At 37.5% G+C, this 18,724-nt stretch overlaps 1 protein-coding gene and 1 long non-coding RNA gene across 2 annotated transcripts; one reads left to right on the top strand and one right to left on the bottom strand.

Moving 5' to 3' along the window:
- Nucleotides 1-418: 418 nt before the first annotated feature.
- On the bottom strand, nucleotides 419-1,308 carry LOC108881267 (uncharacterized). The gene is made up of 3 exons (XR_001960603.2): nucleotides 1,190-1,308; nucleotides 774-853; nucleotides 419-521 (listed from the first exon to the last, which is right to left on the bottom strand). It is a non-coding gene; the product is annotated as an uncharacterized LOC108881267 (long non-coding RNA).
- A 3,136-nt stretch (nucleotides 1,309-4,444) lies between these two features.
- adgrl4 (adhesion G protein-coupled receptor L4) lies at nucleotides 4,445-17,889 on the top strand. Its single transcript, XM_018673136.2, is given in 17 exon segments — nucleotides 4,445-4,594; nucleotides 4,984-5,133; nucleotides 7,593-7,742; nucleotides 8,504-8,653; nucleotides 9,039-9,109; nucleotides 9,429-9,608; nucleotides 10,250-10,433; nucleotides 10,598-10,711; nucleotides 11,293-11,492; nucleotides 13,179-13,262; nucleotides 13,265-13,360; nucleotides 14,616-14,819; nucleotides 15,223-15,443; nucleotides 16,053-16,119; nucleotides 16,262-16,353; nucleotides 16,558-16,726; nucleotides 17,382-17,889. Coding segments are annotated over 17 exon segments (2,241 nt in total). The 5' UTR covers nucleotides 4,445-4,548; the 3' UTR covers nucleotides 17,445-17,889.
- The last annotated feature ends 835 nt before the right edge of the window (nucleotides 17,890-18,724 follow it).

Here is an 18,724-nt window from a genome sequence, read left to right on the forward strand (position 1 = left end):
AGGCCTGAAACTGGTGCAGTAAATATAATTTAGACATTAATAACTTTATCATTTACATCTGTGGTTTTTCTTTTTTCCCTTTCTTTTTTTTACTGTGATGTGTCAAAAGGTCTTTTGTTAAAAAGACCTATTGTGTTTTTTTTTTTTGTTTGTTTCTCATGAATAAAACAGAATTCCTACCCCTTTCACTGCTAGGTAACATCTAGTTAACAGACAAAAGTGAGTATGAAAATCCAAAATCCAAATTTTGAAACTCAACTGTATCACTCTTCATGCTAAGTGATGTAACAGAGACACTGTATACAGCATTCTGCCTATCCCGCTTGGCACACACATTAGCTGTTTTTCTATTTTCTATATGACTTCTCTACATCTCTATTTTCTGTGCAGTTGTGGTTGTATTTCCACTTGCCTTAATCCTGCAATTGGTCCTCAGGCCCGCAGTCTACCAGCTTTGCTCTGGTTGACATAATCCCACCAGTGGTACTTTTCCTCCTCACATCACTGATTTGGTCCAGTTTCTTGCAAATATCAAACAGATTGGAACTGTTCGCATTAAATAATTAGTATACTGGTTACAACATTAAACACCGAGTTGTTTAGCTAAGCCTCACAATCGCCTCCTCACCATAAGTTTAATAATGGCATATTAATTTAACAAACACGTGTCAGAGGTGTCTGGTTATGCTTTAACCACTGGCTTTCATTTAATGAGTCACTCTGTTTACAGTCGAACTATTAGCTGTAGCTTTATAAGAGTGTCTTAAACTTACCATCCACTAGCATGATGCTGGTCCCTTGCAAAGATACCGGTCCGGTCCATTTATATCCATGAATGCTTTCCACATGTCTCCTAGCCGCAAAACAGAAACTCGTCTGTTAAGTTAAACTGCATTGAACACTGTTGCAGCTGGAGCTAACGCTACACACAAGTAACAAAAAGTCAAAACTCGCTAGCCTAGCCAACATTCGGGCTATAACACACAGCGTGTGTTTCTCTTAAAAATATCAGGTGCACTCCGTTTAGTGACACGAAGACTACTGGGTTTATTAGCTGGTTGCTAAGCTAATATAGCTGCCGAGCTAGAAAGCTAGGAACATGCTAGCACTGACAAGACGAGCACAATGGCTGTTTTCTGTTTTCAAAAAGGAACAAAGTTTGTTTTGGCTTTTTTTTTCGAAATCTTACCATGGACTCCTGCAAATTATTCGGTTCAAGAGACATTTTCTCCTTCTTCAACAAGGAGAGAAGAGTCGAATAAAAGGTTAACGTGGTATTTGATGTTTCATAATCAATAAGACGGTTTCCTATTGGTCAACGGATTCAGTTTGGTGTCAAAGTTCACCAAACTTGAACGCAACGTAAGAACATTCCAGTGGTGTTTCTTCACCCCCTGGGGTTAACCCAGGTAATTAAAGTAATTAACAAAGTTTCACGCAAATTACCCACTCCATTTAAGAAGCATATTTGCTGTTGTTATGATGTTTTTTTTTTATTTACCTCATCCAGTCATGTTTGAAGATATTGCTTAGTTTTCTGGAAATTCATTAAATAAACTTACCCCCAAATCAGCTTACTGGCTCAAACTTTGCCTTGGTGCAACAGCCAATGGGAAAACTTCATTTCATGACTCATGTTCACATCGATGTTTCATTTATTTATTCATTTATTTAATAGTTTCACAAATGTGTTTCTAATTTCCTATCAACAGAAATCCTGCCAGAATGTTCCTTCTGTGTAAAAAGAGTTTATAAATTCATTTGTTAATTTGTACACTTTTAGTTGAATAGCAGTTTTCACAAGAGATGACTGACTGTTACTAAACACACCACATCTTACCAATCACACAGTTTGTTCAAATATTATGTTTGCTAAGTTATGTGCCATTTATATGTTTTCTTATACAGTAGTCTTATGTGTATTGTCCGGTTACATAAAATCAGAGAGCCGTTGGTCTCAAAAAGTACAGTTTTAAACACCTAAGTTGACAAAAATGGATGTTAAGGTCTCTTCTTTACTGGTCAGCCAAATAGCTTGTAAAAGACTTCTGAAATTGTGGTGATTTGTTGACTTTATAAGAGGATATTCTTGATCCTCTTATCCTGCCCTGACCAGATGCTGACAGACAAAAATGACAAAATCTCATTTTCAACCAAAATTGAAGTTCCTGACTTGTACTCTTACAATGCCTGACAGGTGGGGGTTTTTTTCTTTATTTGTTTTTGTTTTTTCAGTTTTAGGATGGATAGTCTAGTTTAGGATGGAGAGCCTCTGACTCTGAATGAAGGACAGGCTCTTTTGTTAGAACAGCGCCACCCATACTTAAGTGTAATGTAAATGTTGCAGGTTTCTCTACACACACATGCAGCAGCTGGCATCTTCTGAACCCGAGCAGAAAGCTCACTTTTGCCTAGTGTGCTGAAATATTCAAGAGCTCCAAGTTTATGAGACAGTTACTGCCATCTGTGCCCCAGCGTTCAGTCCTGCCATCATGGCTGAATATAAGGCCAACATCAGAACAGATATGTGTGAGAGAAGTGTCAAAATAGATTCTCCAGTGTATTCTGTGTTGCAAATCTCAATATCGCCTGAATAGCACCAAACAACACTCTTCGTTTGCTTTCAAACACACGTGCACACACACACACACATAAACCCACGCAAAATTCTAGCTCAGTCAAAATTTCCATATCCATGAGAGAGGAAAGGAAAAGAGGAAACATTTACACAAGACTGCCTCCACAGAGCTGAAGAGATCTTTTCTCTTAGGTGTCTTTTTTACAATGTCATTGTGGAGCAAGCAAGCTCCTGTGAGAGCTTTACGAATTTCTCCCTAAATGAGAGATTTCCTGAGACAAAAAAGCGGAGGAGGAAGGGTGCAATCAGTCCAGGTTTGTTCTAGACAACATCACTTCCTTCCTTACCGTTAGGCGAGTGTCAGAGCGAGACATTCAGATGTGGTTTTTTTCACGGAGCACTTTCCCAGGACAGTAAGGCAGAGCAGTTCTAATGGTGTCATTCAAAGCAGCTGCCTTTCTCAGCAATAAACTGAACGCCTTGCCTAAGCAATTCAAACCGCCTCCACAGATTGCAATACAGTCAACAAAGAACTTATCTTCCAAGTGAAGCCATTCATCGATGAATGTGTTTGTGTGCCAAAAAGTAGAAGGTAGTCTGAAAAGAACTCAGTTACACCTGAATGGCTACTTCTCTTTTTTGACTATTGTTGGTGTTTCACATTTGAATTCACCTGTTTCCTAACTGCCATTGTCAGTTACGTTTTACCTTAAAACAACAATTCTGTATTGATAGTCATGGGCGTGGTGGAAAAAAGAAAAAAAAAAATTGTAAACAACTGTGCTTGAAATGAGTGGCAGTGGCTTTTAGTGAGAATGAAAAACCTAAATCTGCAACATTAGGTAAGCTGCATCTCGTAACTTTACTTTGTGTGGATCAGTAGCCCACAGAGAAAAACCAAAACACCCAGCCCTGCTCATTTCCCTCACAGAGAATGGGGTCATTAGTCCATGACAGGTGCCAAAGTGCCCAAAATAAGATGTGTTGTTTTATCACTTATCTTCAAAGGCACACTCAGCGCATGACTGCAGCACAAAATGGCCTTACATTTCTGTTTATATAGCCATTTTCAATACAACACAGCCAAGTCATGATGATAGAAATACAGTGTTTTTAAGGCACTGTGCGTAAAAATGTTAACAATTGTGAAATGTCAGACAAGGCAGTTTAAAGTAAAATCAGGGAAAAGACAGTATCTTTTAATATAAATATAAATTTGGTCATTTATAAGACTAGACTTGCATCTATGGAACTTTTTCTTTCACATTTCTTTACATTTAAGTGTGATTTATAGATACTATCTGTGACCCGGTAAGGCAAGAATTTTGTTGTTTAAAATACTAAAACAGGGGTAAATAACCAAATACATCAAAAACTACACCAAAGAATCTGCATTACATTATTCTGTAGATAAACTGAAATTCCCTGTTTGTTTCTGCAGCACAAGCCCGGAAGAATTACAGTTATTTAGACTTTTGTCTGAGGAACCATGAGATGGTCGATAGGAGACACACACACAGTACTGGAATGTGTGTGTGTGTGTGAATTTGTGTACAGTGCTTTGCGGAAGGGAGGGGGTCGTCCTTCACTGAGGTTAGTCGGTGTTGTTTTGGCCTGTGTTTACACAGCCTACTGTTCGTGTTCAAGTGAGAACAATGGCATTGAGGCTTCCAAAATAGGTGAGATAAGTCAGAGTATCAACAACACTGCAGAAAAAAAAAATGAATGCTGCTAAAACTCCTTTTATATTAGGTGTAAAGTGGAGCCAAATAGGAAAAAATGCATTGGCTGCTGGCTTGGAGTTGGTTGGTGAAGGGACCAGGCTGTGTGTTTTTGAAAGCAGATTAAAGACCAAGACAGGAAGGGCCAGGTTTAAGGGAAACAGGAAAACTGATGCAAGGAAGTGGACTACGTCACCAGCCAGCCCACCACAGTCTGTACTAAAAGTAAAATCCAGACCCAGCGCAAGTATGGAGTCTTTGCTCAAGTCACCAATGAAACTTGTACTTTTGACAGGTACGTGGACTTAACTATACTACATCATGGCAGGTGACTTACATGGAGATAGTTGTAGGTGTGTTTGTGTTCATGGTGTCTCCATTTTAACTATAATGGGTTTGGGCTCTTTGATGGTGCCGCAGTTGAGCTCGATGTCAAGTTTCAAAATAATCTCAAGACTATAATCATTGTATCTTGCGATTTTTTTTCATTTACAACAGATTTTTTTGTGTTGTTATGTAAGCTGTGTATCTGCGGCTATATTCTAAACTTGTATTAACTGTGGTTCAATGATTATGCCATTAACACTGGGACAGGGTGATACGTGAGTAGCGGGTTAAGCACAGCCATGGATGGAAAGAACCTTTTTTACACACTTTCCATATCTTGTACTTGTGCCTATGCAGCATGGCTCTCCAGTCTGATGGACCCATGCAGCCTCTCTGACATTTGTGATTCTTGTCACCAAAACGCAACATGCAAGGCCCTAAATGGATCCAACAACGCCTGCTACTGTAACCATGGATATACCGGAGATGGAACAACGTTTTGCAACGGTGAATATAGACACACAAATCCACCAATATATTACAGAATATTTACAATGATGCAAGAGTACAAAACAGTACAGTCTTGTGTGCCGCTTCCATGGAAGCCCTGAATATTTTAGCAAGTCTTTTTTGTGTTGTTTGTTTGTGACTGCTCATCATGAGCAGACAGAAGCATTAGGACCAACATTTGTACACATGTGGGTTAATTTAATGTTTTTAGAGCATGCTAGTCTACTGCGCAGTACAAAATAACAAGGATGGAGGCTGTTAAAAATATCTCATGCACTAGATGTGTTAAGGCTTCTTAAAATGCCTGTTCACAACAACTACAGCCAATTAGATTTTCATCACAATTTAAAGAAGGGAAATGCAACTAAGAAAAACACTATCTATGGTCATTTCATCATAACAAATCAGCATGTTCTGTACAGCATTGCTCCTCTGCAACTGTTTGTCTCTAATTATCTCAAATATTTCAAAATGTTTAGCCTCCTTCCCCAAAAAAATCACACATGTAAGATAATGTTCAGCATAAAGCTAAAGTCAGCCTGTAGATTTTTTTTATCCACAGACCTAGAAAGGAATTAACTATCTTAATGTTTTTTATGTGAAGGAAACAATTTTGTCATCTAATTTTGCTTTTAATTCTTGTGTTTGAGCTTGGTAATTATTTTTGGCCTTTTCAAAACGCAAAAAACTGTATGTGAGTGAGTTTATGCAAGATATGCACAAGTTTTAACAACTGTTTTGGGGACACAGTTGGTAAACGTTGTCTTGGGTTGGAACGTGTTAGCAGTTCACCTCATTGAGTGATTATTACAAATAAAGCACTGCGGTGTTAAAAAAAATATGTGATAGAGCTTTATTAAGTCATTCTAATGGTCAGCGTTGCCTCTCAGCAAAGCATTGTTATATTATGTTATGTTTCTGCACTGTTTAGAATTCCTGGAACCCTTTTTGTTTCCTGACCAAACCTGATCACAATCACAGTACAGCTACAGCGCACATATTTCAAGAGCCAAAAGTAAATCAGAATGTGAGTAATACAAACACAGCAGAGAAAGATTTTAAAACAAAAACGCACAATGAAGTCCTGAGTTAATGGAGCTCCATTGTAATAGCAGATTTAAAAATAAAGTCATCAGTCTAAAAACTAAAGTGATAATTAGTAGAAGTTCACAGATTGTGCCATGAATTAGGTCATGTTTCATTACCTTGTTTGTGTATAATAATCAAAATGTTATGGGGAAAGAAATATGCAAATGTAATTCACAGAGTGAAGAAGCTGATTCGTATACTGTATTTTTTAATTTTAACATACATACAACATAACATACGTACAACAAGCACAGTATACTTGAAAATGAAACCAAGGGATCAAAGTGAATCATAAAATATGTGGGTGAACTGTTTGTGCAAACATTATGGTTTAAGGATGCTGTGTGTTATGAAGGTATTTCCCTTTTGAGTAAAGTCACCTCCCTCATCAGAGCAGAGGATTTCCCTTCCAGGACAGCTTTTGTGCAAAAGGTACAGAGGAGAGGAAGAGCAAAGCGTCCATCATACCTAGACAAGTGCAAACAACTGTGGAAAGTCTTACCAGGTCATTTCCAATAAACTGGGAGACCAGAGACGGAAGGTGTGTTTGAAAAATAATGCTGGAACAGCACTTTCTATAATGAGTGGACCAAAGCAGCATCTGCAGCAAACTGCTCTGTATGTGGTGCTTTGTAAACCTGGGCAGCAAAAATCCAAAATATTTTAGGTAACTTGAGTTACTTGAAATCAAACAGAGGCAAACAACTGCTTAGCAAACAGAAACATGAATGATAAAAATGGCACGTAAAGTGGAACCAGCCATGGCTTTAATCATAGTAGAGCCTTAGACAAGACCACAACAGAGCTGAATCAAGTTCAAATCAACACCAGGACCCAGGATATGGATCAAATTATACAAATCATACATTTTTGTATAATTTGAAAAGATACTGCAGTGATTGCATGGAGTTAGTTTTCTGGACATTATACTGTATACTGTATGTGGTTTAATAGATGGTGTCTTTGTTGAAATAATCACACCAAATCATTGCTCCTGAGCTGATAGCTAAATACATCACAAATTTGAGTGCTAGTTCTGGTTTTCTGGTGTCTGTTTTTGAAAAACAGATGTTACAAAATGTCCTGAGCATATCATGATAATTTTGGTGTTTTGTGATGTTATTTTTTTACTCAAATTACTATATTTTGAGTTAAACATATGATATGATAAAGATTCTAGTTCAGCCTTTTTTTTCGTGGTCTTCAGCAGTAAAATAGGAATGAAATAACTGTTGAAGAGGCCAAGCAGGGATTCTAATTTCTTCAACTGAAGGCCAAAATGTTGTTCAGCTATTTTTTTAAAGGAGCAAAAAGTTTCTTGTCTTTAGCAAATAAACCAGTTTACTTACTTTATCTTATCACCACAGATGACAATGAGTGCCAGAATGTGACTAATATCTGCGGGGACAGGGGGACCTGCACCAACACAGTGGGCAGCTACTACTGTACATGTGTCTCTGGATACACATCGACAGGAGTGGCCAAGTTCCAGCCCAACGATGGCACTGAATGCCATGGTAAATGTCATTCACTCAGTATTCTAGATGTACAGAAATTTGCACTGATCAGCAACTATATACAAACTGAACTAACAGAGGACCTCACGTACGAACTGGGCAAGACATCATGTGTATGAGTGTGTGTGAAAACAGTTCACACACAGCTGTGAGGGCGTCAGGACTGTGTGTGCGTGTGTGAACTGTTTTCTCTTTCACTGTGCTGAGGAGGATAAACATGTTGGAGGTGATGTTTCCCTCGGCTTTTTACTTCCTTCCCATCTGCTATTCTGAGAAACCATCTGAGATCTTTTGCTCCATTTACACTGGAGGAACAACACCTTTACCTCATGTGGTAGCATAAAGTATTCCTGCAGATTTCCAACGGGGTGGTACCAACCATTTAACACAGTTTGAGAAGCATGTGGTTGATTTTAGATGCTGATTTATGAATATTCAGATGTGGAACATGCATGCAAGAATTTCAGTTTCTCTTCCAAAATCAATTACACAGTATATTAAAGGTAATGAGCAGGATTTCATATGCCAGATTCTATATTTGTATAAAGAAAAGTCATTTTCGTCATTTCATCCTGAGGTGAAGCTACTGCAAAGACAGATGTGTAGATGTTTCCTCAACCCAAAATCTAAGTTACCAAATGAAAAATATATCTGTTAACATATGTATTCATTGTTTTTTTTTTTTTTTTGGTAAGAGTATCATTTTTATCATACTGTGTTTCTCTTTAATTAGAGTTGAACTCTTCATTTGCATCTTTCAGATATTGATGAATGCCTGACAGGACCGGTCTGTGGACCTAACTCGCACTGCCATAATACGAATGGATCTTTCAATTGCACCTGTCAGCGTGATTACATCCCGACTTCAGGTGCTGAGCACTTTCATCCAGAGAGCGGTGTGAGATGTAAAGGTCGGTATGAGGATGGAAGAGCACACACACCTAACACACACACACACACACACACACACACAGAGTAATACTTACAACCAAGGACATACACCTTTCCTCATCGTTTTCTTTTACCTTCTCTCTCACACATGCACACACAACACAGATCCAGCCATTTTAAACATTTTTTTGAGAGGATCTCTTATGCAATACATCAAGCAAACGGTGCAATCTTAGATTTTCTGATGTTTCAAGCAATACTGATGACAAAGAGAGCCATGTGATGTTATTTCTGTGCTTTAGACGTCATTCAGACTTTACTGTAACATTCTTTATCCTGGTGAAATCATGGAAAATAAACTCAGCAGCCAAAGAGATACTACTTTTGGTAATTGCTGTTTTTCAGAACATCCCCAAAAATATTGCCATGACAACATCGGATGCATCTCACAGGCTGTCAACAAAACACTTGAATATGTGAGTATCCCTCCTCCAAATACGGTGAAAATAGATAGGATGACACTGCCCTCTGTTGGACAGAGACAAAACAAACATGAGTAACCAGGACACAGAGCTCCAGCCACTATCACCCGACTGCTACCTGCAGTGCATTTACGCCACCTACAGGCAAGATAAGTAAACAGCAGCACAAATATAGAGCATGCATCGATTGGCCCCATCTACAGGCAAAGAAAGTGATAGTTTTTGCAACTTCGATACATAGGCCACCTGCAGGCAATGAGTGTAAGTTGTTTCTTTCTAATAGATGTGAATGTTTGTGTTTTTCACGTCCTAGATGAGCAATCTCACGGAGCCCCAGAGTCTACTGAAGGAAATTGTCAAGAAAACGTCCGGCGAACTCACCTCAGTAGAAGTGATTGCATATGTTGAGGCCTTGTGTCACTCTGCATCAACACTGGTTGCGGGAGAGGAGGATTACTTTGTCAAACCATCCATCATCAACTCAACTCTTTCAGTAATCTTTGTTTACCATTCTTGTTCCTCATTCAGCATTTGGGGTGGTGCCTGGAATACAGTTATGCTTTGAACTGGTTTAGGGGGAAAAAATGGTATCACGCACAGTCCAGTTCCTTCTTATCGTGTGTTACGCGGTTGTGCAAAAGACAGTTTAGAGACTTGTGTGCTTTTTTTCTTAAAACTGAAGCTGCAGGTCAGTGTTTTTTATATGTGTCAGTATTTAGTTTCTTTAATTTTTTGCCAAAAGAGTACCAGAACTTTTTTGTCAAAAGCTGACCATCATCAACACCAAATGCTCCACAGACATCCACATTGCACTGGGTAAAGAGCTATTTTAAGAAAGATTATATACTCTACACGTCAACAGAGAAGAAATATCTCTTATAGGTTACTATGTGCACAAAAAATAGTAACATTGCTGACATTTTAAAATTAATAAAACGTGCAAAGAAAACATGTGTTTTATCTCAGGTCTCAGACATGCTTCGTCATATCCAGTGATTGATGATAGGTCAAGCCCGTATAAACATTATGTTCTAATTGTGCACTGCCTAGTTAAAAACATATTGCAGTACAGGCATACATTTTACATATGTTCTATTATACACATGTCACACTGAAAAATCTTCTTTTCAACAGAAATTAGTAAAAGCAGTAAACAACCTGGTGGAGAAGGATGAACTGGTGGCCTGGAACAGGATAAAAGAAGAGCGTCGGGAACACACCATCACCAAGCTGCTGCACACTGTTGAAGAAAGTGCTCTGACATTGGCCAACAACTACAAAACTCCAACTGAGCTGGAAATCAAAGCTACCGAAATGGGTGAGATAATTATTAACACAGAGAGCTCTTACCGACACTCAAATTATATTAAATTGTCCTGCCATTTATCCCCACCTGTGTGCAGGGAGGGAGGTTTTGGATAATTGTCATTTTCATACTTTTAATTTCGTAATATCCCTGACTTATTTTACCCTCAAACACAGAATTAAAACTCTTCACTTTTGATGCTCGTCACACAAAAGCCAAACTGTCTGCCTCCATGGGAGGAGATCATATAAATATGATTCCAAGACTGAGACCAGAGGAGGACAGAAATGGTAAGATAACCTAGTTTAAATGTTTAAAAAAAAAAAAAACTGTAAAATGAAAAATGTCTTTTCAAAGTCGTTGCCATCTGCGTGCTTGGGTGTACAGGGAGTACTGTTTTGCTACAGTATGTGTTGCCATATGTCACCCATCCCAAAATCTGCAAGTAGAACTTTGTTCTTATAAAACTGACAACAGCACCATGGGTCAGAAACTTTGGGTGTCAGCTTAAAAGAAGTTCTTCATAAAGTTCCATCCATATCGAAATCAGGTCCAGCATTAATTTCTGCCACAACTTCATGTCTGATGCAGAAACATGTCAAACCCTCATAGTAAAACTATGGTATTAAATTAAAGATTTTTATGGGGCATTTTAGTTATTGTGTTATTTAGTTCAAATGGCTGATATACATTTTGGACTCTACACAGTCAGATCAGATCTGCACACTGGCTGCACAGCTCTAATCTCTGATCTGAGACGACAAAACTAAGAATGTAAAACCATATATGGCGATTAGAAATACAATAAGTTCAATGCCCTCCTGCCTTTTCTTTGTTCAACTTTTTTTTATTTATTTATTTTGCTCATCAGGAAGTGTGTCAGTGGTGTTTGTGCGATATGACAGCATCAGTGACATCCTGAAGCCGAGCAGCGACCCAGGTGTCACCGACTACTCGCGGTATGCAGGAACAGGGGAAATCACTGTCAACTCCCAAGTCATAGCAGCAGCCGTCAAACCTGCTGACGTTTACCAACTTGACCATGTCACCTTCACTCTGAGACACAACGAGGTAAAGACTACACAGAGTGCTGAGGCTGGCTATGCTGTTTTTCCTCTTCTGCAGTCTTACCATATACCTTCAAAATTAGGGCTTGTTGTGTTTTGGGTTTCTTTGGGGTGGGGGGTTGGTGGGGATTTTCCTGAGAAACGTTTGTCTGTTAGAGCAGGTGGATCTTTTTATTCTTTTTCAGTGTATAGAGAGACATTTGCTGAAATAAGGCCAGTTGCATTCCAGAAAATGTGAATAATCTCACTCTGGCGGATCTCATATCTTCTCTCTCTTATCTCTGGATTTATTAAGAGCAGAGTTTTCAAACAGTTTATACTAGGTATTATTTCCTCCTTTTTTTATTTTTAAACATGTAGGATACATTTTTCTTCACCTCACCTTTTCTGTGTCATATGTGATTCATTTATCAACATTAGCTTCCAATAGGATCTTGTTCAGTTTGAAACATCAATATCCCAACACATATATTCTTGTCAGACTGGAAGCATCATTGCGATCTCCTTTTGCTGTGAGGAACAGGTTCCTTATTCCCAGATTGACTCTGGCAGTTAACTGCCAGAGTTTCCATTAAAGTCAAATTTAAACAAACTCACATGGGAGGAGCAGTTAGCGCTTTGTGTGAAGTTTTATGAAATTCTAAGATTTCGCTCCATGTATTCCTTCAATGACCTCTCAGTTAAAGGAAAGCGGCAGAGGAAAGGTGAATAGATGGAGGGGGAATGCGGGCAAGGGAAATAACCCTAAAAGTTAATGTACTGGTATTTTCTTTATAGATAATGAAAATGTATGAGAAAGTGAAATCATTATTTTTGTTGGACCCTTGAGGTTTAAGGATAACAAAGGAGGTGTTGATTTATGTTGAGCAGTGAAAATTCTCTCCAAATTGCCTTTAAAGAGCAACAATCAATAATTTGGGCTCCATTTTCCTGCAGACACTTTTCTGCTAGCGGAGTGGTATTTTCCCATGGTGGTCTGAGTTTTTTTCTTGCTTGCAGCCTGTTCAATATTTTTTGTTTATTTATTTTTGGACAAACTCTGCACATATATTATTAATCTGAGAAGAAAATTCACAAATTTAAGGGTACAAATTGCTCATTTGTACACACAAATTACCAAAATACCAACAGGGCTACACGCAAATCTATTACAACTTAAAAAAAGACAACAATTTTATTTCATTTATTTACAGCAATGTTAATTATCTCTGCTAATGTGGTTGTTAGGTGGATCATTGTATTTCAAGTAAAACTGCACATAATCAATGTGTTGATTTTATGTTTGCTGTATATTTATGAATTTGTAAATACCTGTAGTGAGCTGCATACACTGAGCACAATGCAGCATTGATTTTGACCCAAAGTTCTACATGATAATTACTTGACATTTCATTTTTCTTACATTAACTCAGTAAGTTGTGAGAGGTTTAAAGTAAAATATTAGAAAAGCAAAATCACAGCCAATGTAACTACAATGAATTTATAAAATTAAATCATAATATTTTTTCTGATGCACTCAAACTTTGGGCGGACTATAATTAACTTTCACAACAACTTTGATGAGGCCTGCAAAAATCTGTTTTTCAACCCCCTGGTGATGTGGTATCACAAAGCAGCGCAGTGCAAAAACTAATAAAAACAGCACCATCCTCGTTTAACAGCGCCTTTGTTCCTCTCTTATCCCCTGAAGCCCATAGACACTAAAGCTGATGTGACAAAATGCGCCTTCTGGGAGTACGAGCCGGACAGCCTGCGGGGCCACTGGGCCACTCACTGGCTGCAAGACCAGTCCACGTCAACAGCAATGCAACCACCTGCTCCTGCAATCACCTTACACACTTCGCCATCCTCATGTCCTCTGGGCGAGCCAATGTGAGTGATCCTACATTAAAAAATAAAACTGTAACAGCAAAGATATTTCCCTTTTCTTTTTTTTCCACCAGGGCTTTAAATTTTTTATTTAAATGATTTTAGGAAAAAAGTCAGTCCTGGTGAACACATTTCTTTCTTCTGAGTGAGGGCAAGGATAGATCCTCATGTGACAACTTGACTGCTGTAATTTTTTATATTCTTATATTTTGATCTGAGACTAATTGTAATTGTCTTTAATAAGTCCATCCTTTGATGAGGAAATACAGTAAATATAAAATGTTTCCAAACCTATTTAGTGCTTACAGTGATGGTGCCACACAATAATAATTAATTAGTGATACATTCTTTTTTGTATTTAGGTCAGTTACAGTATATTAACCGTCCTTTGAAAACCACTTTTCTCCAAATTGTCAACTTTTCATTAACTAACAAAGACAGCTTCATTTTCATTCTTTCAGCAAGGCACATTTCAGATAATCTGGTTATTTGACTGTTAAAAATGGACTAATTTTTAAAAGTCAATTAAGGAACATTTAATCCTTCAGTTTGTCTGAAAAATTCAACATGGCATAACTGAAAATGTGGCTTCATTCCAAAACAGAATTTTGAGTGCCCATATTAATATTTTATGTCAATTTTGTTTTTAATGTCAAAGACTCACAGTTATTAAGTTCAACTTAGGATAATCTTATTGATTATCCTTAGCAGCTCATGCAACACAAAAGATTTTCCACTGAAACAAAAACAATGAGGTAACTCACTTCACATACCAAAAAGCAAAAAGAACTCTGGCAGATGCGCACCCACAATTTTTAAAGATACACTCCCCATTGTTTGACAGCGTCCAACAGTGCCCCTTAATTCAAAAATGTTCTCCCCCGCACACTTTTAAATCAACGTGTCAACAGCGAGCTAGGCTGAAGTTTTGAGATTTGGGAGAAATGCTCCAACAAAATGGAGCGTGAAGAATTCATTTGGCAAAAAAAGAAAAGAAATTAAGTTAATTAAGATGAATAATGCAAAATAATTTTTATAATTTTTCTGACCTTTTTTATGTAATAAAAACTATGAGTGGCTGATATTTGATACAACAGGACAAGAACTGGCCCAATATGTCTGCAGGCCAACATAATGGTCCAACCCCAGCCTACACCCACATCACATCAGAGGATTCCAAGCAGAGAACACAACAAATTGCAACTTTAGCAAGCCATGAACTGTGAATGAAACACCTCCCTTTCCATTTGCTTCCCAGCTGGTGGCCCACTATACCATCCTGACCCGGATCACCCAGCTGGGGATGATCATCTCCCTCATCTGTCTGTCCATGTGCATCTTCACCTTCTGGTTCTTCAGCGAGATCCAGAGTACCAGGACCACCATCCACAAGAACCTGTGCTGCAGCCTCTTCATGGCCGAGTTCGTCTTCCTTGTGGGGATCAACATGAACACGCATAAGGTGAGAATCCAGCTGAACCCAGTGAACACAAAGAAAACATCCTGTTTGTATGTGTGTTAATAAGCCTGACCCACTATTGTGACATTTCATTGATTAAAAAAACTTCACACATACTATTTATTTCTTTGACTCTCTTCCGTTGAACATTTTGCAAATTATTTTAATTTATATAGAGGCTTCTTTGACATGAAAAAAAAAATGCTAACACCCCCCCCCCCCCCCCCCAAAAAAAAAAACAAAAAAAAACAAAAAACACATCTCTTAAATCAGGGCTAACAAACAAGCATGTACCACAGAGAGTGCAGACGGCATTCTTACATAGACGAGCAGAATAACTGTAATTTTACACATCATAAAATTGTAAAATCTCTTCTTTCTTCTTTCTTTGTCTGTGTCTTGGCAGCTTTTCTGCTCTGTTATTGCAGGGCTGCTGCACTATTTCTTCCTCGCGGCCTTTGCCTGGATGTGTATCGAGGGCATCCATCTGTACTTAATAGTGGTTGGCGTCATCTACAACAAAGGCTTCCTGCACCGTAACTTTTACATCTTCGGCTATGGAAGCCCAGCAGTGGTGGTGGCCATCTCAGCAACATTAGGCTCTCGGTATTATGGCACTGATAAAGTGTAAGTACAAAAGAAGGGAGGGTTTTTTTTTTGGTTTTTTTTTGTACAGAAAGGTGGGAAGACAAAGACTTATACTAAGACCTTTTTTTAAACTCATTCAGCATTTTTCAGGGAAGAAAGATAAACAAATTACATTAATTATAAATACAAGGGGACAGAGATTAAATTTGGCCTGCAGGGACATGGAGGAAGTTGAAGTTGCTTAAACTGCCTGGTAGAAAGTAAGTTATTAACTGAATTAAAAGGAACTCTGAACAGTTTTGGGCACTGTGGAGAATTTGAATAGAAATCTACAAATAAAAGTATAAAATAAAAGTATAAGCCTATTGATTATTAATGCAAAATGCCATTAAAAGATTGAAGTTTTGTGCTGATTGTTCATTACTGTGAGAGGAGATACCTTTTTGTACTGGTAAGATAAGAGGGATATGTAGCAGCACATACAATATTGTCATGATTAAGATTAGGAGCAATTAGACTAAAATGATAGAAGGTACTGTTTCTGCAGGAGGAGGGATTATGCAACAAGGAGCTCTCAAAACACACACTCGGTGAATAAAAGTTAAAATAAATTATTCGATTATGTAAGTCTGTGTATTTGTATTGTAGGTGTTGGCTGAGCACAGAAAACCACTTCATATGGAGTTTCATTGGGCCTGCGTGTTTGATCATCCTGGTAAGATCAGATTTCTTTGTAACATACTTAAAATGACTGTTCGAGTATTAATTGAAATCATCAGACAGGGATTGTTTCAAAGATAAATATTCATTTGATGTTGTTTGTTTATCATGTTTCTTTTGGTTGGTCTCCACTAAAGGTTAATCTCTTGGCTTTTGGAGTAATCATCTACAAAGTGTACCGGCACACTGCTGTGAAAAAGCCTGAAATCAGCCACTATGAAAACATCAGGTAGGATTATCTGTGCTTGTGTTGAGTAGGTCAAAAGAATATTGAAAATCAAGCTGCAAGTTCCTTATCTGGTGGATTATGATGGTATCATGTGGTGTCCTTGTGGGATCAAATTACAATTAGCTGACTTAGTCGAAAAAGAAAAAAAACATAAGTTAGTTGTTTTCTCCGACACTCTGTTGAAGTTGCTGTTATCACCCGCAGGTCTTGTGCCCGTGGTGCCTTGGCCCTGTTGTTCGTGCTGGGAGCCACCTGGACCTTTGGAGTGCTGCACATCCTCCATGAGACCACCCTCACTGCCTATCTGTTCACCATCACCAATGCCTTCCAGGGCATGTTCATCTTCATCTTCCTCTGTGTGCTGTCCAGAAAGGTAGGAAGAACGGCTTTGATACGGTTTTCCAAGATTTATTTATTAAATCAGCAGTCAGTTCAGATCAGGATGGTCAGATTGAAATGGCTTGAGCATCTTGACAGTAGTTTGTTGACAGGAAACATATTATATTATATTATATTATATTATATTATATTATATTATATTATATTATATTATATTATATTATATTATATTATATTATATTCAGATGCAACCATCCATCTTACAGTAAGTAAGTAGCAGAAAAATGCACTTAAGTACTAAATTTTCACTTAAGCATCAAAAGTAAATGTACTCACTATTCAATTGTTATATCTATCATATTGTTATACTGGAATATTTCTAGTGATGCATTATATATATATATATATATATATATATATATATGTGTGTGTGTGTGTGTGTGTGTGTGTGTGTATACACACACATATATATATATATATGTGTATATATATATATATATATATATATGCCTGAGATGTTTTAAAATAGAAATTTGTAAGTAAAAATACCTCAGAACTTAGTATAGTACTTAAGTAATTGTACATTCAACCACTGGTTATATTATATTATATTATATTATATTATATTATATTATATTATATTATATTATATTATATTATATTATATTATATTATGTGTGTTGTTGCAGATTCAGGAGGAGTACTACAGGCTTTTCAAAAATGTGCCATGTTGTTTTGAATGCCTGAGATGAATTAACGCAGCCAAAGCCTGATCATCTGCACTTGTACAATAATAGTCGACTCTACAGCTTTGCAATATCCTGTGACTCATGCTTTCATTTTTGGAATGTGGCTGTGGGAGGAATTGTTGAGCATAGATGTCTAATAAATGAGAACACGCAGCACGTGTAATCTCAAAATGTTTTGTTTCCCTTTTAAAGGATTGAAATCATCTATACATCTTGTTTGTGTTATATTTCTGTACAATAAAAACATACTTCTGTATCAAACATTTCACAAAAGTCATTCTTCTGAGAGTAACACTGGAATCAAAATACTTTGTATATTTTCAGTTTAATTTAATACCTCTTTAATTAGCAGATTACACCAAAAATAACCTACACAGGCTGTTGTCTTTGTTCCTTTCTTGTGTTTGAAATTGATTTGTAAATTATTAAAATGAATGTGGCAAACCAACACATATCTCTGCTGCTCACTTCTTTTATGTGCAAAATCAATGGTCTTGTTTAATGCATTATTTCACCCTCCCTCTTGGAAGAGCTAAGTGTACAGTAAATTAAATATGAATTGTTGTGAGGACTGTTTCCATGCTCTTGTACATGGCAGTGAGTAGGTGGAACAACTGCCCCATCTACTGGACATAATGAGGAACACTCCTCCCCCTAGAAGCCTTACTAACACTTGACACACAAACTCGTAGCTTGCAGCAGTGTGTTTATTTTATTTGTCATCATGATCAGACAAATGTTCCTTTATGTGCACCTTTTTTTGTTTGTAGCTTGCTGGTCCATATTATTTGAGCTGTGTTTTGTTTTCAACAAGCCCACTCCAGCACCATCTGCTATGGGTTGGACAAAATAAACAGAATTTATCAAATTACTGACATGACAAATCTCTTCCCATCTTCAGTAAATGTGCTTGCATTAACTTAAGATTAATAGCTGTTTGAATTCCAAATAATTAAACCAAGAAAACCACAGCATAATGAGAACTTAACCCAACCAAAAAACCTCAGGCTGGTCTGCAAATTCAGCCCAGAATCTTTAACTTGTCATACTGTAATTAACAAACATATCAAAGGTAAACACTATGCAGTGTGTTAATTAAATTAGATATCAATTTCTTGAATAAATGAATGGACATGACTGACTATCCTACAATAACTGTATCACTGATCGAGCAAGGAATCAGTATGTACTCCTTGGTTGCCTAAAAATTGGTCAGTCTGTGTTTTCTTATGTAAGAATTTCTTCAGCCAAATTTACAACTAGAACTGACTCCAACAGCAAGT

This window comes from Lates calcarifer, linkage group LG17 (assembly GCF_001640805.2).
Source record: "Lates calcarifer isolate ASB-BC8 linkage group LG17, TLL_Latcal_v3, whole genome shotgun sequence".
Lineage (NCBI taxonomy): Eukaryota > Metazoa > Chordata > Actinopteri > Centropomidae > Lates > Lates calcarifer.